This window comes from Pyrgilauda ruficollis, unplaced genomic scaffold (genome assembly GCF_017590135.1).
Source record: "Pyrgilauda ruficollis isolate IOZ18807 unplaced genomic scaffold, ASM1759013v1 scaffold34, whole genome shotgun sequence".
Lineage (NCBI taxonomy): Eukaryota > Metazoa > Chordata > Aves > Passeriformes > Passeridae > Pyrgilauda > Pyrgilauda ruficollis.
The window spans coordinates 899917-924438 of NW_024524822.1; the positions used below are offsets into that span (position 1 = coordinate 899917).

Here is a 24522-nt window from a genome sequence, read left to right on the forward strand (position 1 = left end):
CAGTCTATGGCACATAAATGAGCAGGCTGTGCAGAAGTTCTCCAGGAAGGTCAGCTGTGCAGGTAACTGTGCAGTGCCTTCCTTCTGCACTGTGAGGCCGAGCAGGGGCTGCAGCCCTCGTGCAGGGGCTGTGCTGGACACCGGGGCAGGAGCTGAGGGACCACGTGTCCCAGGCCAGGGCTTTTGTGCAGGTGTCCTGGAGATCCCAGGCCTCAAGTGGAACCCAGGGAAGGTTGGAGTCAACCTTGAGGGGGACACCTGCTCTCACCCTCTGCCCACAGGTGGTAGAGCAGTGGCCCAGGAGCACAGGGAGTTGGGGAGGGTGTGAGGGAGGTTTGTTACAGACTTGAGGCAGAGACACAGCTCAGCAGCCACAGCTGTGTGCTCAGCTCACCACAGGCCCTCACGTTAGAGAAAGGAGGGGTGACTTGCCACTAAAAATGTGTTGTTAGAGGGGAGAAAGGGTGAAGAGGAGGAAGAAGGACATCACTGTGTGTTAAGGCCTTGTAGAGAACATGCCCACGTGGCCTTGGACACCAGCAGCAAGGTGCTTGTTCCCTCAGGTGTGTCATGCAGGTCACAGCTGGTGGTAGCAGGAGGGGAGGTGGGAAGGTTTGGGGTTAGTTGGTGCACTCAGTTGGGCCAGGCTTTTCCTGAGCCTTGCAGCTGGAATCTGGGCAATGCACCCATTGCTTCCAGAGCTTCCTTTGCTCCCTGAGCCCTGGTTAGACTTTCACACCCTTCCATCACATACCGGACGTGTATCTCAATGCATGGTCAAAAATCCAGGTCCCTGAATATCGATTTCGTGTATATCCAACGGAAGAGTCACGTTCCACTGCTTTTCCATCTAAATTGTGCAAAAAGAAATCAGAAAAAAGCCCTTAAAGTGGATGCATTTCCAAGGAATAATGATGGCTGAAGCCTATTAAAAATTTCCAAGACCCATCTGTCCCTGTGGCTTCCTGACAAGATGTCAGAGGTCTCACAGAATTTCTTAAGGCTTCTGCAGTACTATTTTACCTCACCAGGGAGAATCCAAAGTGCTCTTGAATTTCATATGCTGAGCAGCTCAGCAAGTGAAATATCAGCACCATGGCACGAACCCAGTGTGTGCCTGGGAGGTGGACAGAGAGGCTCTGAGCAGAAGGATTCTCTCTTCACTCTTTCTCAGAAACATTTCCGATTTAATGCATTACTGGAAGAGTCCTCTCCAAAATGTTCCTTGTAAAGCACCAGATTGGGAGAGCAGTTTGAGAGCTTAAGGATTCTTGTATCAAACTTCTCCTGATCAGCTCGCAGATAACTCAGTCTTCCAGGACACAAATACTGATCTGATGCTAGTCCCAACAGGAGGAAATGATCCACATCTGATAAACAGTCTCCCCCTCTTTCTCCCTAGTTACAACACAAGTGCCCTTTGCTTTTCCTCTCCTCTCCAGACAGCTCCGTGGGACTTCTGTGCCTGTCTGCCTTGACTTCCCTGCCCTGAGAAGTATCCATGTGCTATGGCTCTTCAGGTGCCCCTGGCCTGAGGTCAGCACGTGAATCTTGCCAGAAGAAAGAAGAACAGGAAATGTGGCACCCCTGAGCTGTGCAGGGCAGGAACCCCCCCTGCAGGGCGGGGACGGCCAGGGTACCGTGGGGGTCCAGGAGGGTGCAGGGGGGAGTGGGGGATCCACAGCAGCTGCAGCTGACAGGAGCCAGCTGAGAGCCAACCTCTCCACTGGCTTCCTCTGCTTGGGATGCCAGAGGGGGATCCTACAGGACTGAAAGACTTCTGTGGAAAAGCACCTGAAAGGAAAACGGTCCAAACCCACAAACAGCTCTTTGGCTGGGGACTGTGGCCACTGCCCCCAACCATCCCACCGAGTAGAGCCCCTTCCAGCCCCCACGGGGTTTGGGATGCTCCATGTGGATGGAGGCAGAGTCTGGAGTGCCAGGAGAGACAGGAGCTGGTGCAAACAGGAGGCAAAAAACACAAGGCCTGGTTTGATGTAAACACTGCAAGGGAATAGCAGCAACTGAGCTGGGAATCCCTTTTATAAATTGCTCCAAGTGACAACTAAAATATAAATAGAGCAGATGTGTGACTCAGAAAAGAAACATAAATCTTGTAATGTGCATTTCAGCCACGTCCCAAGGCTGAGCCCTGCAGGAAAGCTGCCACTTGGAGCCACATGTGCCCTTCAGCACCATGGTCCCAGCTCAGACACATCCCCCATATAACCAACTGTCTCCAGCACCCCCTGAAAGGAGACAGGCTGGGGGTCAGCAATTCCACACAGGAGAGAGGTTCATTCACTCCTGAGTCACCACTTCATCAGGATATGCTATTAAAATAACCATTTTAAACACCTCCAATCTCAGCTTCCCTGATGAAGGTGAACAAAATCCTACCAAAGCCTCGCCTGTCTGCATGGAGGAGGGGATTCAGACACAGGGCTCCCAGATCCCAGGGCAAGGAAAGCTCCTGGAAGTGCTGGGAGCAGCAGCAGAGTCACAAAGCCTTTGCTCCAGAGGCAGGAGGCACCAGCAGCATCAGCAGATCACACTTCTGGGCTGCTCCAGTGCAGCAGCTGGAATGGCCAGTGAAGAACTGAAATGGCCAGTGCAGCAGCTGGAACGGCTAGTGGAGCAGTGGCATATGAGGCACATTCCTGGTGTGAGGTACCCTGGTGTGTGCAGAGATGGGCACAGTGCCCATGTGTGATTTCCATGGGGGGACAGAGGGGGCCAGGTGCCAAAGCTCAGCGAACACAAGGAGCTGGGCACCACAGGCTGTGCACACAGAACAGGACCTGATGGCCAAACAGGAGTTATTCAGAGCCACCTCCCCAAAAACGAGGGTCATGTGAATGGCAGACAGGGGCACTTCCAGAGCTCTGTTCACAGAGGAATTGGTACCAACCCCATCACCTCCAGACCAAACTGCCTTTAAAGAAACCCAGGCTTTACAATGACCAATACAAGGTGTGTTTCACTGGAAAAGACCCTTCCAGACAAGCTCTCCAGTTTATATTACTTTCAACCACCACTTGTAACTGGTCAGTGAATCTGTCCCTCTCCCCACAGTGTCCATACATTGTGAGTGTCCCCCTCACACCAGTCTGTCCCCAATGCTCTCCGCAGGGACAACACAGAATCACAGAACCATGGAACAGCCCCAGCTGAAGGGACCCACAGGGATCATCCAGTCCTGTCCCTGCCCAGACCCCCCAACAAGCCCACCCTGGGCATCCCTGGCAGCGCTGTCCAAAGGCTCCTGGAGCTCTGGCAGCCTCGGGGCCGTGCCCATTCCCTGGGGAGCCTGGGCAGTGCCAGCACCCTCTGGGGGAAGAACCTTGCCCTGAGCTCCAGCCTGAGCTGCCCTGGCCCAGCTCTGACCGCTCCTTGGCTCCTGCCCCTGTCCCAGAGCAGAGATCAGAGCTGTCCCTTGCAAGGAGCTGCAATCTCTGGTGAGCTCTCCCTCAGTCTGCTCTGCTGCAGCTGAACAATCTCAGTGCCCTCAGCAGCTCCTCACTGGCTTCCCCTCCAGTCCATCCAAGTCAGCCAAGAGCAAAAGTCCCCTCCCCGCTGCATAGCAGCACAGCCAAACTCAGCTGGCAACCAGCATTGCCAGAGGACACCGACTGCAGAGCAGCTGCTGCTGCCCAGTCAGGAGCTGTGGGAAGAAGAGTGTCCTGTGGGACATACAGCCAACCTGCAGATGCTTTCACCAAGGGCTGGTGGCCGTGGCTGCAGGAGAAGCTCCCATTGCTGCCCATCAGTCCCAGCTCCACCTCTCCCTCCCAGGGCAGCAGAGATGCTATTCAGCTTTGCCCATGTAATGATCAAGAGTTGCAGGGGCACAAAAACTCTGAAAATACACAGAGTATTTCTTCCATATTGTAAAATCTTTATGTCAGAAATAGTTTTGGACTTCTTAGGCTTTCCCTAGACCTGCACAGATAGCACTGACCTCCTGCCCTGATGTTCTTAGTAGCTGTCCTCTGGTGAAAAGGAGGACAACGATGCTTCTGAGACAATCACCAGCTAAGGACATCTCCTGGGTTTCTTTCCAGCAGTATGGATAATGATCAACAAAACCCAGGAGAAAATCCAACATAAATTCCTCTTTTATCTCCCCCTGGAGGACAAACCAACCCCAAGTACAATGTTGGGCAGCTCAGATCAGCCTTCTCCTGAGTCCCTTAAAGGAAACCTGGTCCAGCTGCTCTTCCTTCTTCTTATTAGCAAGTGCCTTTGGATCTCAGAGGCACTGCAGGGAGCTGCTCCAGGCTGGGGACAACAGAGACAGTGCAAGAGTGGTGCCTTGCCAGGTTCCCACAGGAAGCCCCTTCCCTGGAGCAGGAGGAGAGGACAGTTTGATGTTCATAGAAAAAAAGAAAAAGCTTCTTCTCATCACAGCAGGAGGTGGGGTGGGGAGAGGAAGCACTGTTTTGAAGAGTGCACACCATAGCCAGCCCTGAGTCAAAAGTATTCCCACAACTGAGGAGTGATCAGGAAAACAAACAAACAGCAACCTGTAAAACCTGCTCTTGAGCTCAGACTCATTTACAGAAAGTATCCACATTCCTCAGAGCAACTTTCCTCAAAACATCTCAGCCGTTTCTCAGGCTTTCCTTTCCAAGTTCCTCATCTGTGTCAAACACACCCCCAGCCCTGGGCTCACCAGGCGCTGCAGGTGACTGATAGGCAAGTTCCTGAACATGCCAAAAGAAGACAAGGAGCTTTTTCTTTCAGATCTTGGCTGAGCCTTTAGGGGCAATCAGATGCAAACAGACACAGAAGGTCAATAATCCTGAGCCAGGACCCCCTGATTGATGTTCACCCTGGCTCTGGGCCCTCCAGGCACAGCTCTCCAGAGCCTCACCCAGTCCCCACACCTCTGAGGGAATGGTGCCCCGTGCCTCACCAAGCGTCTGCTGGTTGCGCACGCCGCCGATGACCACGCAGATCTCCGCAGGCACATCCCCCGGCCCATCCTTGATGTTCTTCTTGGAATCTTTGGTGTCATCCTGCCAGATCACCTCCTCGATGTAGTCATCTGGTACCTCTGTCTTCACTTTCACCTCAGTCATCATTCCAGCCTCTTCACTGGGGGAGGACTGAGATGTCACCGAGTCGGAGCCCTCGGCTTTCGGGCTCTGCGGGCTCCTCTTCAAACACTCCCTGAATGGGGAAAAAGAGGAGAGAATGTGAATCCTCAATGCCAAGTGCTCTTTTTGTCATCACCAGGACCTAATTCAAGGTACTTTGGTTTATGCAGGTTATTTAGAAGAAGCATATTAATGTGTGTAAAGGTAAGTAATTAAAATTTAGCTAGACAAAAGCAATAAAATTATTTGCTAGTAATGAAAATAACCTTAATCATCACAAACAACAGTAGTGCTCATAAACACACTGGATCCCTAAAGAAGAGCACAGAACTTGCCCTGGTTGCCAGCAGACCACAGGCACAGCTCCAGCAGTTCTGCCTGAAGGTATTTTGCCAACACTAGTCCATACAGACAAAGTCATATTCTCCTGTGGCACTTGGGGACATGGGTCACTGGTGGACCTGGCACTGCTGAATTCAGTTAGACTTGATGATCTTCAAGATCTTTTCCAACCTAAACGATTCTATGATTCCCTGACATTTTTAATTGGGAGCTGTCTCCACCCTCCATCGCATCCTCTCTTTTATCACTTCAAGCAACCTGACATCCCCTGGTATTCAGAGGCTTTATTGAACATACACAGTGCTGATCAAAGGGGATCATCTGGAAGATGAGGATATTTAGGGAGACTACCACATTATGGACAGATACAACTGTTTGGGATGACAGGGAAAGCCTAATAGAGGGAGAAAGGCAGAGGGGGTCCACTGTGCTCAGAAACAGGTTAAATAGCATGTGTTTTCATCTGGGAAAGAAAAGCTAGGAATCTGTGGGAGAAAACAATCTAAACAAATATTCAAAACCCTTTAAGAAAAGGAAACTGGACACCTCAAAGCTGTAAAACAACATCAACAGATGGTGTGGTGGTAAAAGGCAAAGGGAGGTGGGAGCCCACCAGACAAGGATGTGGGAATAAGCCAGTGGAGCTCCTTTAGCACCACTCATTATGGACCCCCAGTTTTTCATACTGGTTTTTAATACATTCCACCACGCAATACAAAGATTAAATAATTGCTGGTTCAGTTTGTGCAGAAATCAGAACTAAATATAAAATGGCTCAGAATACCCAGAAACAGAAACACTGTGACATATTTAGAGTCATGTAAACACTGGGAACAGCCAAAGGTATTTGAAAACATTTTAGGCAGAAGTGACAAAATAAAATGAAAAATAGGTTGAACTTATGGATGATCATTAGATTGTGCAACAGTGACAAAGAAAGAAAATCCCATTGCTTGGAACATCATAAAGTTTGTCAGGACAAAGTATGAATTACAGCGTTAGAGAACCAACACCTGCAGTGGGTTGGGACACAGGTTATGGAGCTCGCAGAGGAACCAGGATGGTGCAACTGGAGGTGAAAGTGTGGAGCTCCTGGGAGGACAGGGATGAGGGGAGCAGAGGAACAGAGAGAACAATCCTCCAGTAATTACTGCCCAACCTCCCACACAGACATGGAGTCAGTATTTCAAACTGGGTCAGGCACATCCTATTGCCAGAGACTTTATTAATTCATCCCTTCATTCTCATTATGGAATGAAATGTACAATTAATAGCCCCAAACAGAGAGAATTAGCCTTGACCTGCCTTCCCACTCATTTCTTGCCTTCTCACACATACTTCCCCCTGCTGTGCTCCCAAAATCATACAGGGCTCTTACAAGTGAGAAGATGGATTGAGACAGAGAAGATGTGGTTGAGAACCAGACAGTCTTTATGGTAATATTATTGGGTGTGCCACAGGCCCATCCATCTCAGCCACCACGGTGTGGCTCAGCACCCTTCCAAGGGAAGGCAGTGAGCACAGAATACTCAGGGATCAGAAAAGAGTGGGATTGATTGCAGATCAATCAAAGCCAGAGGGTGTAAAATGCAAAACACTGATAAAGGCAACAATAGGGTTGATAGGAAAATCTTTCCTTCCTCAGCAAGGGCTGTGGAGGAAGATCAAAGCCAGCCAGGGCAGTTCCCACGGGGAGGCTGGAGGTGGGAGAGGCAGTGAGAGCTCGGTTATCCATGGCACAGCAACCTGGACCTGCCAGTCCTGGGCAAAGCAATCCAGGCACGAGCCAAGTGTTCTGGGATTAGAAGCTGATACCAGTGACAAGGAGACTTGAGGCTAGAGCCTTCTGAGGAGATTATAAAAGGGGCAAGAATACAATGACTTTCTGATGATGCCAGCTTTGCATCGGTCACATTCAAACACAAACCAAATCAGCAAGAGGCCCCGTGCTGCGAGGCAAAGCTGTGCTCCCTGTGCATTGCTCCTGCATAGAGAGGCATTTCCACAGGACTCCTGAAACTGTTGATGTGGGACAGATTTATTCATGCTCTGGAATTAAATTAAACACTACTGTTGCTAAAAATTATGGGTGGAGCCACGGAAGGGTGGAGAGCAAAGGCTGTGAATGGGACACTCCATCAGTGGATCCCTCTCTCCGTAGCTGGTTCTGCCCAAGACAAGTGGCTGCAGCACAGTCAGAGAAGTCCAGGACTGTGGATGCACCCATGTGGTACTGCAAACACAGAGAACCACGCTCTGAGCTGAAGGACTGACCAAATTTTCAGTTCAGGTGGCCAAGATGGAAGAAGGAGATAATTTTCTCCCTGTCTGAAGCTGTGGTGAGGCCACTCCCCATGTGCTGCAGACATAGTGAGCAGCTTCAGGTTTCAGAGGTGATCAGAAAAGCTGAAGACGGCTTCAAAATGCAGCACTGAAATGGTTCAAGACTGGGAAAAGACAGTTTATGACTCTGTGAGACCAAACTGCTCCAGTCTGGTTCTCATGTCAGAAGGAAGACTAGAAGATGATTTGATTGCAGCGTATCATCATCTTCATGGGGAGAAAATACTGTCTTGCCTTAACTTGGCAAGGAAGAGTCAAGTGCAATCTCATTGCTGGAAGCTGGAACCAGCTGAAATGAGGCACAAAACATTAGCACAGATGCTGGATCACTGGAACAGCCATTTCCAAAGGATGTGCTCAGGGAGAACAGATCCCTTTGAGTTTTCAAACCCAGAGTTGTGTGTCTGGCTGGCCCCAGGTCCCTGGGCTCAGTACAGATGTGCACTGGCCACATTTGGTGGCCTGGAGCTGAGGAATATATAAATTATTAGACCAGACCAATGGACCCTCAGAACTTTCTCCCCTCATGCACACTGACTTCGTGGATCCAGCCCTACCAAGAAAAGAATTTCCCAGCTGGAATGTCTGCTCCTAGGTGGGACCTAACCCTGCAAATATTAACTGAAAGCAATTCATTGCCCCATATGTTCTAACTCCGAGCAGGTACCTGATGTGCAGAAGGACACAGCCCCAAATACTTTAGCAACTTTCTTCTACATGATTTCATGGCTTAGAAGCCCTGAAAGGAGCCTGCTGTTCCCCTCAAAAACAAGTGAAACCATAAAGACAGCAGCACTGACACTCCTGGGAGCAGGACTGAGCTCTCCAAAAGCCACTTGGTGCCTTAGCTGGGGCTGCACAACTTGGGAGAGGAGGAGGAGGCAGCAGTGGTGGAATCCAGCTCTCCCAGCAGGACCGAGCATCACTTTCTTCTGGTCCCCTGTGAAATCCAGGTCATGCTTCTGTGGCTAGAGCAGAACCAGGACCAGTCAGCTCAGTTGCTGAATGGGATATAAATCTTCCCAAGGGTCCAGGGGAGAGCTGGGCTCAGGGAATGATCTTCATGGCACAGCAGGTCGAGTTTGAAGCCTCCTGGTTAGACTGGGGAAAGAGTACCAACATCCCTGAACAAAGCAGGAAGGAAAAGGAAGCTACTGACACTGGAAAGCTTCAGGCAGGATGGAAATGGGGATGTGCACAGCCCCAGCTGAACCAGTTTTCCTTGGAAGACAGGAGTCATCACAGCCTCCACCATGCACAGCATCAACCCACACATGCATTGAGCCAGGGGAGGCGACCCCAGGGAAGCTTCATTTCATTCCCAGTACTTTGGTCCTTGCCCACGATGCTGCACTTGCTCAGTGTTGCGCTGAATTTTACCTCCCCTGCTACTGAGCAGCACAAAGAACCTCCACTTGGAGATGAGGATAAAGTAGCAGCAGATCTGGAACAGTCTCATACTCCAGAAGTTCCCTGAGACACAGGGAGGGACAGGGAACATCCCGCCTGGGGGAGGGAAGACATCAGGCCTCAGCACCACCGTGGCCAGGCCTGGTTCCTGTCCCATGGCAGCTCTTCTGGAGCTGAGGCACAACTGCTGGAAAGGCTCAGAAAGAGGATGAGCAACAACAGGAGTGAATTTTCAGTTCTGCAGCTCCCAAGGCTCCAAACAGGTGCCACGGGTTTGGGTGAGGACACAGGAAGAAAAGGACTCAAAGCTTTTGGGGTGTCAGGTAAGTTCAGTATCAGTCCTGGGGACTGATCCAGAAGGACTCTGCAGTGTGACCCAGGCAGTGCCCACGTCCCCGTGCCCACACAGAGACCTGTCCCAGCTGCCAGATCCCTGCAGGGGCACTGCTGGGGCCACACTGGGACCAGTGATGGCCAGAGCCTCCACTTGGTGGAGACAGCAGCGCACAGGAGCCAAGGCAGGACCTGCCAGAGTCACCTCCCACCAGCGGGTCCTCCAGCCACCCTCTCCTGGTGGCTCTGTGCTCTGTCTCCAGCCTCATGCCACCACCCTTCTGCACGAAACAATGCAGGTTTAGTGTTCAGTGTGGCCTTCCAGGGGTCAGCTGCACCTCCCTCTGCAGGTCCAACCTAACATCCATGGGCTGATGTTCCCTGGGAAGAGGATATTCCTGTTCTCCAAACACAGCACTGCTTGCACAGGACAAAAACTGCTCAGAGCCATCACGCCACAGGGGAGCAGAGTGCCCAGTCACGGCTGGCTTAAACCCTACTTCCTTCCACACGGGGGATCTAACTTCTTCTCCATGGCTTTGCCCCTTCCTGGGAAATCCTCCTTCACTGTTCTGTGCCTTTTTACTGAGCTGTGGGCCCTGGCAATCCAGGAGGCTCTTCCATGCCGAGGAGAGGAGGCAGAAGCCTTGGGACCCCAGAGTGCTCACTCTGTGCCTGGCTGCTCCTACAGGTGAGGTCCTGTTTTACTTTCCAGAACAGACTCTGTGATTTCCAACATGAAAGAGGCAAACAGACATTGCACTTGCATGTATCACTGCTCTCACAAAGTAGGCCACACAGCCAATTACTGTAATACCAGCTCTGCCATCTCACAATGCTCATTTCAACACTGCTGCCTGCTTTGATCATCAGACTTTCATCTTCCAATGACGTTACGGCCACTTTCATGTCAGACACAAGTGTGTGAAGGCAGAAGAGATTTCAGAAGGCCTTAATGAAGCCTCAGCATGACGAACTGGAAAGACAGGGGTAAAAGTGGGTTCCTGGACCCATTTGGGTACAGCTTCCTTGGCCCTACACCTGCGGCAGCTCGTGAAGGCCTCAGGCTTCGGCAGAGCTTGATGATGCAGCACGACAGTATGGGCCAGAACAGTTTTGAGTGTGAAGCCTCACCAGCATCAATGCAGGGAGCAACACGAGGGTAATGCCAGGAGCTCTTCTCAAGGGAAGGACAGAAAGGAAAGGCTGGGTGCTGACACTGGTCCCCTTTGCATGGTGACACCACCCACAGATCCAGCAGCCCCTTCCAGCTGATCTCCTGTGGCAGGAGCGGGGAGAAAGGGGTGAAGGCTGCAGCGTGGAGCTGCTCTGGTCCCTGCAGGATCTCCCTGGCTGTGATGAGCAGAACAGCAATGAGTGAAAGTAAATGGGGCCCGTCAGCTGCTGCAGCCACAAGAAACTTGCGCTTGCAGTTTGCTGTTTCTGATCTGGAGTAGCATCCTCATAAATAATGAAAGTGACTAAAAGCTACTTAAAAAACACACACTCCTCCCTTCTGAAAGAATGAGAAAAAAACCCCAATTATAAAAGGACATTTCTTCCAGCTAGGAATAATTTGTCATGTAATTCTCTGAAGACAGCAACAGAAACATGCGTGCTCCGTGCTCCCTTTGAGTCATCTGTGATTGCATATGTACTCAGATGGCTTCTAATGAGGCTATTTTTACAGAACACATCCTGCTGAGTTTTTGGGGAGGGGCAGAGGGAGATCAGTGAAGTATCAGTCTTCAACATCAGCTCCTCAAAAGCAGAGGAAAAGGAAACACATGTGGAGGAGGATGTACCACTCTGAACCAACACCTATGAACAGCTCTCTTGCCCCAGCAGCGAATGTGGAGCATCTTTTGGTTTTTTTTAAACAATACTCAAGCTGCAAAACCCAGAGATCATTAGTGCCTTGATGATATCAATGACAGCCAAGCTGCACAGGGCTCTGCACACATTGCTCTGGTGGAAACTGTCCCTGCTCATGGCAGGGGGTGGAACAGGATGGGTCTTCAAGGTCGCCCCAACCCAACCCATTCTGTGACTCCGTGGTGACACCCTTGGCAGAGGACAGGGTGTGCCAAGTTAGAGTAAAACTGAAACACATTTTGGGCACTCCTTGGAAGGCTCTTCTGGTCTGCAGCACCAAAGAGGTTCAGTAAGGACGCAAAAACACTCATGGGGACCAAGCAATGGGCACCTTTGCAGAGGCCAGCAGGACACCAGCACCACTGGTATGTCCCAACTTGTCTTCTGGAAACCAACATGCAGTTGGCTCATCCAAGGCTAAATCAAAAGGTCTCAGCTGTCAGAAAGCAAAGGAAGCAAAAAATGGAGGAGGCTGAAACTGGGCTCAATTTACAGAATCTGCCACAGTTTTACAAGAACCAGAAGGTTCCTGTCATGACTGGAGCTATGGGAAGTGGAACAGACAGAACAGATGTAAATGAACTCTCATTTTACATGGAGATGATGAAAGCAGAGACAAGAAAAAGAAGGATGTAAGTTGAAAATATGCTTGTCTGATAAATTAGCTGTGGTGGCCTTCTCACCCCTCTCCATGGCTCTCATCTGCTTCCTGGGGCAGCCCAGGGGTTGGGCCCCATGCCTTACACCAAGAGGAGGTGGAGAAGATCAGGAAGCAGAGGAACTTCCTGGTGTCCTTCACTGGGGACATCTCCTGCAGACATCACCAGACAACAAGGTTTTCAAGTCCAGGGTTAAAAGAGAGAAAAGCAAGAGCTGTTTTCCCAGTGTTACAATTGAGTTTCTGGCTCCAGGCTCCAGCCCCAGCTTCAGATGTTCCCTCACACCCTGAAAGTCAAAGACACCACCCCAAGCTGCTGTGTCACAGTGTCCAGAACTGCTCCTCTCCAAGGGACTCAAGCCCCCTCCCTGACACAGCTCCCAGAGCCTCTGCCAAAGCCCCTCTGCACCTGAGCCTGAGTCCTTCAGAGAGGATGTCCTCCTGCTGCTGCTGTGTGAAGCGCTGGAACAACCACTCCATCTTGGATTCCTCCTCTGAGGGATTATTTTCTGGAACAGGCACTGTACTTCCAGTGTGGATTGCTGCCTCTGGTCACTGGGTATTAGCTGGAAAGGATATTCTCTTTCTGTGAATCTGTCCTCCACAGAAGAAAACCCTCTCTGCTGTCTCTTGAATGAAGCAAAGCAAACACTTTTTAATGTACACTGTGTGCACACTAAAATATCCCTTCTGATCCTTGACTCTCCATTTGGGAGCCTGTCCACATGCCAGAGCATAGATACCCAAGCAGGACACCCAAGTGTGCCACCAGCACTCTAGGTGACACACATGAAAGAAGCATGTGCTGGCTCATGTTCCTGAAATCCCAATTTTCACTTGGTCACAGAGGGGTTCATGGTCATCCGTGTTCCACCAGGAGGTTTCAATTCTCTTCACAGTCTTCCCCAATGCCACTGTGAATTCCCAAAGTGTGCATTTAACTTCTGAAAGGTTACAGGAAAAACCTGCTCTCCCCAGTCCTGATGTTATTTTAGGGGATGGGATGTCCCTCCCCCATCTGCAGTACAGGAGAGAAGACTTGCTGTAGAACAGAAAAAAAGCAAAAGCTGGTCAGAGCTTCTGGGCATGTTCCACATGCAACCTGCCCTTGTGAACCTCAGGATTCAAAGGCTCCAAGGTCCCTGTGAGGTCACATGTGCTCCTGTGGTCTCTGTGCTGGTTCTGTCCGTGGTCCAGCAGCTGCTTCCTTGTGCTTGGCTGGGTTTCTTCACGAAGCTGCTGGGTCCCCTCTTGGCATCCACGACCCTGAACAAGCTGCTCCCTCCCACCCTGACCAAGGAAGAAGCTGCAGCTCCTGGAGGCCCTGAGGCCTTCGCTCCAAGTCAGTTGGACCTGGGGACATCAAACTAACTGGGCACACAAAGAAAATCCCTGAGGCAGGAGAAGCAGCCCAAACCCTGCCCCTATCTGGGACATATTTACATCCTCTGCTTTCTCCCTCCAAAATAAACTGAAATCAGAACAGGAGGCCACATCTTTCTGCAGGCAGAAGTGTGACAGTAGCTGCCACTCAGGCTTTCCTGGGAGAAATTTGCTCAATAAATACCAATATTATTAAGGAGTTCATAAATTTAAGGGACATGAAGGTTTTGTAGAAGAGAGATGCTTCAGGGAAGTTCACCCCTTGCCTCTCAGGGCAGCTCTTGAAAACAGAGGTAACAGCTTTCAAAAACCCCGAAATACATACTGCAGCACTTGGTGGTGTGTGTGGTGTCAGATCTAAAATCTAGGGAAAACAAACAAACAAAGCAGAATGCTTAATTTTTCCAGCTCCCTGGGTCTAGTAAAACATACAACCTTTCCTGACAGCAAACTCTGCTTCAGGAAGTCCAAGAGGAATTTAATCGTGCGTTCATTCCTCAAGGGACACTCGGCAGCTCCGAATCCTTCAGAGAAGGTAAACTCCAGGACCAATCAGCCTGCCTCTCCTCTGGAAATTAAACATTAAAATACAAACCAGAACAATAGTCAAGAGCCACAAAGAATTCCTAAGGTATTAGCAAAACAAATTCCCTTCAGTCCTTATTAGGAATATCTTGAGGATGGTTTGAAGAGGAAAGTCTAACCAAATATAAAAAAAATTTGGCTTATCCAACAAAAAACAACCATGCACTCTTTGCCAAAAGCAAAAGAATTCAGTCAGATAAAAAACGCGACACACAAATGATGCAGGTTAAAAACTGAATTTAAGATGATAATGGAATAGCTGCCAGTGTCTTTAAATTTTCAAGCGTGGAAATGTCAACAGAGACAAAAAAATTCAGGGAAAAACAAAGAGAATAGATTAAGGATTTATTTATATCATTGAAAGAGCTCTGTGTTCCTTGACTAAGAAATGACTGAGGGGGTGAGAACTGAAATGGTCACAGGTCTCCAACACGCCCTGAGGAGTGAGGGGGTGACCCAAGGATTTCCTGGTGGCTCAGCTCTCCTGAAGGCTTTAGAACTACCACATCTTGGTACTTTATGGCTCCAGAAAGGGAAGTTTCTCCACCTCACACCACACAAAGCTCTCCAGGACTTTGGCACCGGGCAAACTGGTGTGGTTTACACAGAAATACTCCTGTCCCTGGGAGCTGGGAAGTGTCTGAGCGCTGTCATCTCCTTGTACGTGATCTCCTTTTGGATTTCAAGAAAACCTGCCCGGGTTCCCCACAGCTTCTGTCCTGGTTGTCACATAGAACTGAACTATCCACGGCTCTAAAACTGGCCAGAGGGCACTTTTGAGGGGTTTTGTGCTGGTTGGTTGGTTTGTTTCTTTTTGAAGATGGGGGGTGAGAGCCCTTTGGCAGGCACCAAGGCCTATTAAATTCCTTGCTTAATTAGTAAGAGTTTTCTCTTTTTCTGATGCAGGATGAGTTGGAAACTTCTTGGTACTCTGGGACAGAAAATCCCACAGGTTGCCCCTCAAAGAAAGAGGAGACAATTCCAACAATTTTCTTCGGAAAAAATTCCTGGAAATACCCACCCCAGGCTCTCCACAGGGCATAGAGCCCTCTCCTGAGCTTCAGAGGACCACAACCTCAGAAACTGTCCTTCCCCAGTGCTGGGGACCTGGTGAGCTGGAAGAGGAGCCTGAAGAAGAGTTGGTGCCATCCCAGGGCACTCCCTTGGGTGACAGGAGCTGCTGGGGAGGATGTGTTCACAAAGGACAGAGCAAGGAATGCGGGGAAGAGAGGGGAAGGTGCCAACACGGAGGCTGGAGAAAGGTGAACTGAGAAGGAGCAAAGAAGGTGCAACCTCTTCTCAACAGTTTCTCCTCCCTGGGGTGTCTGTGCAGGGACAGGAGCTGGGCTCAGTGATCCTGGTGGATCCTTCCAGCTCAGGGTTTCTGTGATTCCATTGAAGTCACATCTTCTATGGCACAGACCGAAACACTCAGACCCCTGAGGCACCACGGCTTGGTCTGGAGTACCTGGGAGAACTGCACCACGTCAGAGCTGGGAAACCTCCAGGCCCAGCCCAAAGCACCCCTGGGAACTCCTGCCCTGCTCCCATCTGGGCCAACACCCAGAGCCCTTCTCTGGACCTGCACTTCCTGAGCCCTTTCTGGAGCTGCAGCCCAGCGCTGTTACCGCTGCACTAAAGGAGATCCACTCCTGCCCTGGGCAGCAGCTCCAGCCCTGGAGGCCTGGATTCCCCCCGCTCCAGGAGCAGAGCTCCTCCGCAGCTACATCTGTGCTGCGGGCGGGCTCCGGCTGGTGAGAGCCCCGCTGCCGCCGGGCTGAGCTTCCAGCTGGCTCCGTTCCCTCCGCAAACAGATGCAGCTCCTAGAGCAGGGGCTGATTTATTCAGCAGGAGTCTCGCACATTAAGTGTAGTTAAGTCTGAAAACAAATCTAATGACTTTAAAATAAATAGCCAACAGAGGACTCCAAACTGAAATTCCTCCTTCCTCTGACACCCGCCATATAAACAATAATAATTATATAAAACCGTGTCTAACACATGACTACACAAGGCTCTGGTGACCAAGAAAAGCACACGCTGCTTGTCAGACATAATTGCACATTTGGTTTTTCAATTATTTCTTGTCAGGATCCAGAGCCCACCATCTGAACGCTGACATTAATTATTGGGAAGTTGTTAGTGTTCCAGTAGTCTTATGGAGACTCCCAGCGCTCACCCTGAGGCGCAGAGCTCCCAGTGCTGCTCCCACACTGCCCTCCCATCCCACCAACCCCTGGGACTGTCACACACCACACAGGGACACCCAGCCTGGGCCACCATGTGCAGAAGGGGCTTCAGAAGAAGCTTAGAGCAAATCTCTAGTGGACATCGGCAAGGAACTGATCCCCTGCCATGTGCTCACCCACAGGATGGGACCAGACCATGTGCAGCACTGGGCCTCCAACACAACACCTGGAGCTGCTGGAGCGAGTCCAGAGGAGGCCAAAGGTCCCTCCTAACCCAAGGCAGTGTGGGATTCTTTGAATCCAGCCCATGTCACCCCTGTCACCGTGTTCCTGCTGAGTCCCCTCCCAGCCCCTCTGAGCAGCTCCTGGCATTGCACTCCCATCACATCTCTGCCCATCATGCAGGAAAACATCCTGCCTTTTACTGGCTTTTAATTTGCTGCTTTTTAATTTTGTTGACTGTCTCTTTTTTCCTTGCAAAAGGAAGAAAGAAGCCTCTGATCTACCTTTTCTGGAGTGTTCAAAAACACGCACAGCTTTGTCAGGTTGTCTCTTAGTTGTCATCTTCCCCAAGGCAAGCAGCCATCTCTCTTCTGGCTGCCTTCAAGGAAGAGGGCTTTTTGTGCTCCTAAGAATTCTCTTCACCTTTTAAAATCTCCCATTGCTAAGCACTCACTGAGGTGCAGCAACCACACAGGAGTCAATGGGGGAGGAGAACAGCGAGTGCTCTCTGCCACCAGGAGCTGCCAGCTGCACACCCTGACCCCTGTTCTTCCAAAGGCAGCAACAGGCCTGGAGCTGGGGGTGGTGGGAGCACAAACCCCTGGGCCTCCAGAGCTTTCAGGGTTTGCTTAAAACAGAATAAAATCAATTCACTGCAGTGAAAAAAGAAAAATAGGATTGACCCAATACTACAGTCATTACCTTAGACCAAGCCTGATACTGTGAAAAAAAAAAATTGCAGGAAGATAAAATCCAGGCAACTTATATTATATTTCATTATATTATATTATATTATATTGATTACATTATACTATATTCTATTATATGGTACTATTTTTGCTTATATTTTTACTGATATAAATTAATTGTTAAAAGCTTCCTCGATATTTTGCAATTAGTGAGGGTTTCAAGCAGCAATGACTTTGAGAAACATCCATCTTGTGTTTCCATCCACTGATGACCTCACAGATTCAGTCAGTGCCACATTTCCACCTTCAATCACTGACAGAGCTTTCCTGAAATATTACATTTTGATTCTGTTTTATTATTTTTAAATGGACTTGGTCATTCTCCTTTCTTTGACCACGTTTTGCTCAGTCAGGTAGATGATAAAGTGGGTTTTGTTTTCCCTTTTCTATAAGGAAAAAAGCAGTGGCCAGCCTCACACTCCTCTGGACATAAAAAGGATCAGGGCGGGAAGTTCTCCCACCTCGCCTGGAGCTCCATCCCTGCCCTAGAAAGGGCCATTGCTCACTCCTGGGAGGATGCTCAGCCCCAAGGGCAGCCCAGGCAGGGGAGATGGACACCCCAAAGGTGACACGGGCCCTCCAAAAGTGAGATGGATACTTCAAAGGTGAGATGGGCCCTCCAAAGATGAGACGGACACCCCAAAGATGAGATGGATGCCCCAAAAGTGAGATGGACACCCCAAAGGTGACATGCACAGCCCAAAGGTGAGGCAGATGCCCCAAAGGTGACATGGATACCCCAAAGGTGAGATGGATACTCCAAAGGTGACATGGATACCCCAAAGGTGAGATGGATACTCCAAAGGTGACATGGATACCCCAAAGGTGAGATGGATACTCCAAAGGTGACATGGATACCCCAAAGGTGAGATGGATACTCCAAAGGTGACATGGATACCCCAAAGGTGAGATGGATACTCCAAAGGTGACATGGATACCCCAAAGGTGAGATGGACACTCCAAAGGTGACATGGACACTCCAAAGGTCAGATGGACACTCAAAAGGCCAGTTCCCACAAGGAGAATGCACTTGCCCACCTGCTGTGGGAAACCCTCCAGTGAGAACTGCAAAACTGAATTAAGGGTTGGAATAAAGAATCCAGGAGAAGGAAGTGATGCCTGGCTGCTCTCCCCTTGCTCCTCAGCCTGTACTTTCTTTCCAAGACTTCCTTCAGGCTAATTCCCAGTGAGCCAGCACTGCTGGGCCACAGGTGAGCCACGCCCAAAGTGAGACAGAGAAGTCTCCTCCTGTGACAGACACCCAGTGTTCCTCTCTGCCCAGCTCAGGGGCACCCCAGACATGTTCAATGCCAAGCAGGGCCAACTGGACAAAAAGCTGCCAGGAATGAGGGGATTTTGTCCTGAAATGTCATTGGCAGAGCTGGGGCACTGGGCAGGGACCAGCCAGCACGGTGGGAGCATCGGACCCGGCAGGGGCTGCACAGTCAGCAGTAGGAGACAGGGAGGGCATCAGCACCACAGTGGTTCTCAGATCCCACTGATGTGATTTTACACAGCAGGATGAGTTTTATCTAAGGAATAAAACTTTCACAGTGCTTTCAAGGCCCTGGAGGGGACAGGAGGAGTCACCATCCCTGGATGTGTTTAAAAAAAGCCTGGATGTGGCACTGGGTGCCAGGGTTCAGTTGAGGCGTCAGGAAACAGGTTGGACTCGATGATCTTGAAGGTCTCTTCCAACCTTGTGACTCTGTGAATTCTGTGAGGCCACAGCCCAGGGCAGACCCACCTCAGCATGTCCCTCTCCAGAGTGGGAGCAGCAGAGACACCTCTCAGTGGGATCACAGGAGAAGGGGGTAGTGGGACACCTCTGTCCTCTCCTTCTGAAGGACAGAAGGGTCCATCCAAGAGCCTCACCCTGGGGGCACTCAGCTGGAACTTCCCACACCACACACAAACCACCTCTGCTTTCAGTCCCCAATGGCAGGATGAGGCCAGCCTCCCACATCCATCTCTCCAGCCATATCCAAGGAGGGCTGCATGGACACTCAGCTCAGACACCCATCCCACCTTTGGCCACCCCATCTCCAGGATGGAGAGCACAGCTGAGCAGAGCTGACCCACCCAGCACAGCCCAGCCCTACCTGCTGGAAGAGCTCCTCCGCCCGCTGCTGTTGCTCTCCTCGGCCTAGGAGATCAAAACAGAAGAGCTGGTTAGGTTCAGAAGGACGAGGCTGCTCTCCTGCCCCCAAACTCGGGGTTCCCCAGAGCTGCACACACGCCCTGTGCTCAGTCTGAGTCTCCCCAGCCCATCCCCACCCAGGTCTCAGGCAGCGATCCCTGGCATGCAGAGCCACACCATCGCCAGGTGGGAAATCAGGAATGGCCAAATTGTCCAAATGTCCACGCAGGAATGGCCCCTCCAGGCCCAACACCTCCCCTCGTTAGCCCCGGGCCCTAATTAGCCCCTGCAGGCCCTGGCAGGGAGGGCCCAGGGTCTCCTCTCGCCTCCTTCCCCAGCTCGCTGATGAGAGCCTTCCTTGGAAAGACAATATTATTCCAATCCCAGAAATTTTATTTCTGAATTTGTGCAAATACAAGTTAAAAGATATTAGCTGCATTTCACATTTTGTGCAAATGGCAGAAACAGGCAATTCATGTGCAGCAGGATGGGGGCCAGCCAACGATTTCGATAAAATAAACCCTTTTTTAATTTAAATGCTAATGCACTGAATTAAAATTTAATAACTGAGGAAATTGAAAAGCCGAGCAGGAATATTGGAAATAAATCCAAGCAGAAACAGCTGAAATTAAAAATTCTAGAGAGTGGGAGGATAGCAGCTAAGCTGTCTTATATGATTACATTTTTTTTTTTTTTTTTTTTTTTTTTTTAGAAGGAGGGGGGAAGGAAAAAAAAACTTTTTTCGAAGGGGGGAAGGAAAAAAATCCTATCTTTGGCTGGCTGTAGGGCAGTAAATCGAGAGTGCTGTGATTTATTGCTCAATTTTCCTGAGGGAAAAAGGCTTTCTTTCATGCTGAAATATTTCATAAATTTCAAGCCAGCATAAATTCTTAATTTAAAAGTTATGGAGGTCACATTTAGTGCACTGGTGCAATTCTGAAATCTTAAAGGAATAGCAACCAAAAAAAAATTGCAATTTGATTTTATTTTTTTTAATTCTTCATGTAAAATTTTCTTCAAAGGGGTTGTCCAAGTTACTCAAAGCAGAAACACAACCTGGCTTCTGAAGGGATATGAAATCCACTGGAATTGAAAAGATAAAAATCTAATTCAATTACAAAAAGGTATTTTGTTATGATGATGATGATGATTATTATTATTATTATTATTGTGAGCCACTTGAGGAATTTCTGTTAAAAAATTTCTTCTCTCCATTGCCTGGGAAAAGCCAGAAGGGAGGAGCTGACAATGTAATTGCTTCTGTTAGATCTCCAATCTTTTGTGAGCACTGATATGTTCATTTGTTATACAGCTGTTCAGCTACAGAAAGGATGTCAGAGCACCCATAATTCAAAGCAATCAATCAAAAATTAATGATTTGTCATGCTTACACAATGGAAAAAAAAGGGGAAAAAAAAAAAGCTTTATGGGTTCCTGCAACTGGTAGATTGCTCAAACCTTTGGGGCATTTTCTAGAAGATTAGATCTGTGTACAAAGAAAGGGGGGAAAGGGGAAAAAGGAGACTTAATATAGAGCTGGGGCAGAAACCTTGTTGGGGTGCTGGGGATCCCAGAGATGGGCACCTCACAATTCCTGCCTGTACAAAGGGTTTTGTGCACAACCCAAGCTCACTCAAGAGCCACATCTTGGATCACAGGGACCTCGTGAAGCTCCTGCCACGAGAATTCCACAGGAAAACCACCTGCTGAATTGTGGAACCATGGAATATCCTGAGCTGGAGAGATATTCTGACCCATGAGAATGATGGAACCCAGCCCCTGGCCCTGCACAGACACTCCAACAATCCCCAGTGCTGGGGAGTTTCCTTATTTTGAAAGAAAAAATGAGAAAAAAAGGGAACCACACCAGGTAAGGGCTCTGATCTCGATGGTTTCACACAGCCAGGGTGCTCCTGGAGATGATCCATTAGACAAAAACACCAAGCTAAGCCTGAGATCAGATCAAGCTGCCTTAAATGTTTCTGAATGCTGAAATAAACAAATCCACAGAATCCCAGACAGGTTTGGGGTGGGAGGGACATTAAAGTCCATCCCATTCCACCCCTGCCATGGCAGGGACACCTCCCACTGTCTAGGCTGCTCCAAGCCCCAAAGTCCAACCTGGCCTTGGACACTGCCAGGGATCCAGGGGCAGCCACAGCTGCTCTGGGCACCCTGTGCCAGGGCCTGCCCACCCTCACAGGGAACAATTCCTAATTCCCAAGATCCCATCCAGCCCTGCCCTCTGGCAGTGGGAAGCCATTCCCTGTGTCCTGTCCCTCCATCCTTGTCCCCAGTCCCTCTCCAGCTCTCCTGGAGCCCCTTCAGGCCCTGCAAGGGGCTCTGAGCTCTCCCTGGAGCTTCTCCTCTCCAGGTGAGCATCCCCAGCTCTCCCAGCCTGTTCCTTCAAAAATAAAATCCATTTAAACTATAACATTCCATCTAAATTCTAAAAAGTGGCATTTGAGGACTAAAATACCAGGAGGAAGTGGAAGGGTGAAAGGCTGGAAATTTTAACCAGAATGTGCCAAAACAGGTCAGAGCAGCCCCCAACAAAGTAACACATTTGTGGAGGGAAACAGAAATCTCCTGTGCTCATTTAGGATCTCCTGCACTCCCATTTACCCAAATAATTGATTTTGGTGATTTCCTGATTTTTAACTGAAAAAGGAGAGGAGCAGAATTTGCATCTGCTGATGAGCAGGGATGTGGGGTGCTGGAACAGGATGGAGAATGTCACACAATCTGCCCCATAAAATAATTTACAATTCAAAATGTTATTCCCTAAAGTTGCTTTTCTACATATTCGGTGCATTTAGGGTAGTTTTGTTTAACTAATGCTAATAAATATCCTTTAAATGAAAATGCACACAAGCAGAATGTGGTTTCAGGCCATATGCTCCTCAACTCGAGTTGTAAGCAAAAAGTAAATCATGTGATAATTAAGAAATGTATCAGTCAACATCTCCTAACAGTGTCAAAAAATAGGAGTCCAAGCAGATGTAAAACTGACCTGAGAAATCCATGTTTATTGAGAGGGCTACACTATATTGGGAAAAAAACCCCAACATTTTAACAGTTACAGCAAAACAGAAAAATAACTTAAAGCAATAAAAATGTAAAATAAGATTTCAGAAGATTTAAGCACAGGCCTTCTGCCTGATCACTAAAATTATGATTAGAAACAATTATTCAAATCACTTGGATTTGCATCCATGCTCAGATCAGCTCCCACGGATGGGATGAGGGCACCGGGGACACCCCTAAAGCACTGCCACAGCCTTCTCAGGGGGAAAAGGGGTTCAATCCATGTATTTATTTATTTATTCAGACACAGCCACTGCTATGATTTGCCTCTGAACCCCATCCCAAAGGGAGAGGTCCCTAATTCTGCCTGGGCGTCGCAGGAGGAGCAGACCCCACTTGCCCCAGCTCCTCTCCCACAGCACCTTCCCTCTGCAGAGGAAAAAGGGCAGAGTTGTTTGTTTACCTGAGGGGAAAAAAGGAAAAAACCAAAATTTCTACCCTGCTTCCCCCAAACGCCTTTCCAGAGAGAGCTGAGTAATTTTTGTCCAAACACAAACCACACATTCAATTTTGGAAGGAGCCAGCAGCACCCAGCATGGAAAATTTCACCCCAAATAATTAAAATTTGGTAAAGGGAGAAGCAACTGAAAACAGGTCTGACACAGGAATGTGCCATAAAAATAACTGCAGGCCTGCTACCTGTGCTGTCTGGGGTTATTAACTTCAGAGCCACAGAAAATGCAGGAAGTGCCTTTTTTTTTTTTTTTTTTCTTTTTTCTCTTCTTTAAACAAAGGGCAAGACACCGGCAGTTTCCTATTTAATTTTTATTAAATAGGAGGGAGAAAAACAGCAGAGCAGCTCCACATCACACCAAAACATCTGCAGAGCACAAGGACCCATAAATGTGCCCGTGTCCCTTTTTAATCTGGATTTCTGCTTCCTCCTGCCAGCGCAGCGGATGCTGAGGAACCCCAAGCCCCAGATTTCCAAAGAAGGAAACAACGCTGAGCCCACGGCTGATCCAAGCAGAGCTGTGCTCCACACAACCATGGAATCCTTGAGGTTGGAAAAGCCCTCTGAGATCAGAGTCCAACTATTCCCCAGCACTGCCAAGGCCAGCACTAACCCCTGTCCCCACGTGCCACATCCACACTGGAATATTTCCCTGTCCCCACGTGCCACATCCACACTGGAACATTTCCAGGGATGGTGACTCCACCACTGCCCCACACAGCTGTTCCCATGCCTGACCACCCTTTTCAAGAGGATATTTTTCCTAATATCAAACCTACACCTCCCCTGGTGCAATTTAAGGCTGTTTCTTCTGGTTCCCAGAGCCAGGGCATCCCCTGCATGAAGGACAAAGATCTCCACTGTCTTAGGCTGCTGTGGCTCATCCCGTCCTCATCCTTGGCCTTTGCCAATCCATCAGAGCAGCCTCCAAAAGGGATGAATTTTCCACCCGGGAACAAGACAGTTCCTGGGGCTGGAGGAATGTGCTGCCTATTTCCTCAGCTGCAGCTTCCTCTCAAGATACACCCAAAATAACAATAATAAAAAAAATATCTGCAAGGAGGAAATGGGAGCTCTCCCTGAGGCATGTGCCCGGTCCCACAGCTGAGCCAAGCCCCAGAGTGAGGGTTCCCCAACCCCCAAAATCCACTGTGGGGTCTGCAAGCCCCCCCCAGTGCTGGCCATGGGGCAACACCTGGGGTGGGGATGCTGGTGGCAGCTTCAGTGTGAGAATTCCTTGGGAGCCGCCAGGGGAATCTCAGCCTTGTGCTCGGCTGAAGCCTTGTCCTGGGAAAAGCCAGTGCTTGTTCCCTGTTCCAACAGGGAGAGCCCAGCAGTAAACAGCAACATCTGAGAGTTTTGACCCCTCTGAGATGAGCCCATGGAGGGTTTGCTGTTTGAGGGCAGCAGAAGGCAAAGGCAGAGACTCCCATGGCAGGCACAGAGGCTCTGCTGCCACAGCCAGGGGACATCTGGGATAGAATAGTCCCAAACACCCGGGGACCATCCCTGTGTGACTGGTGCACACTCCTGGGCTCCAGCACAGCTCCAGGAAGGTCTCCAGTGCCAGAGGAAGGTGCTCAGTACTCCTGGCCATACCCATCACTTAGGCCAAGCTTCAGGAAGAGGTGCTTTAATGTTGAGACTTCCA

At 49.6% G+C, this 24522-nt stretch overlaps 1 protein-coding gene across 9 annotated transcripts in view; it reads right to left on the minus strand.

Moving 5' to 3' along the window:
* The window catches only part of ZNF618 (zinc finger protein 618), a 146874-nt gene that overhangs the window by 65380 nt on the left and 56972 nt on the right, over positions 1-24522 (minus strand). For 7 of the 9 annotated variants that reach the window (XM_041474795.1, XM_041474792.1, XM_041474789.1 and 4 more), the window contains exons 2-4: positions 19293-19336; positions 4919-5175; positions 755-850 (exon numbers count right to left, since the gene is read on the minus strand). In XM_041474795.1, coding sequence (XP_041330729.1) covers positions 755-850; positions 4919-5175; positions 19293-19336 — 397 coding nt within the window. The remainder of the gene's footprint in view (positions 1-754; positions 851-4918; positions 5176-19292; positions 19337-24522) is intronic. The other 2 variants (XM_041474796.1, XM_041474794.1) reach the window with 1 other exon arrangement.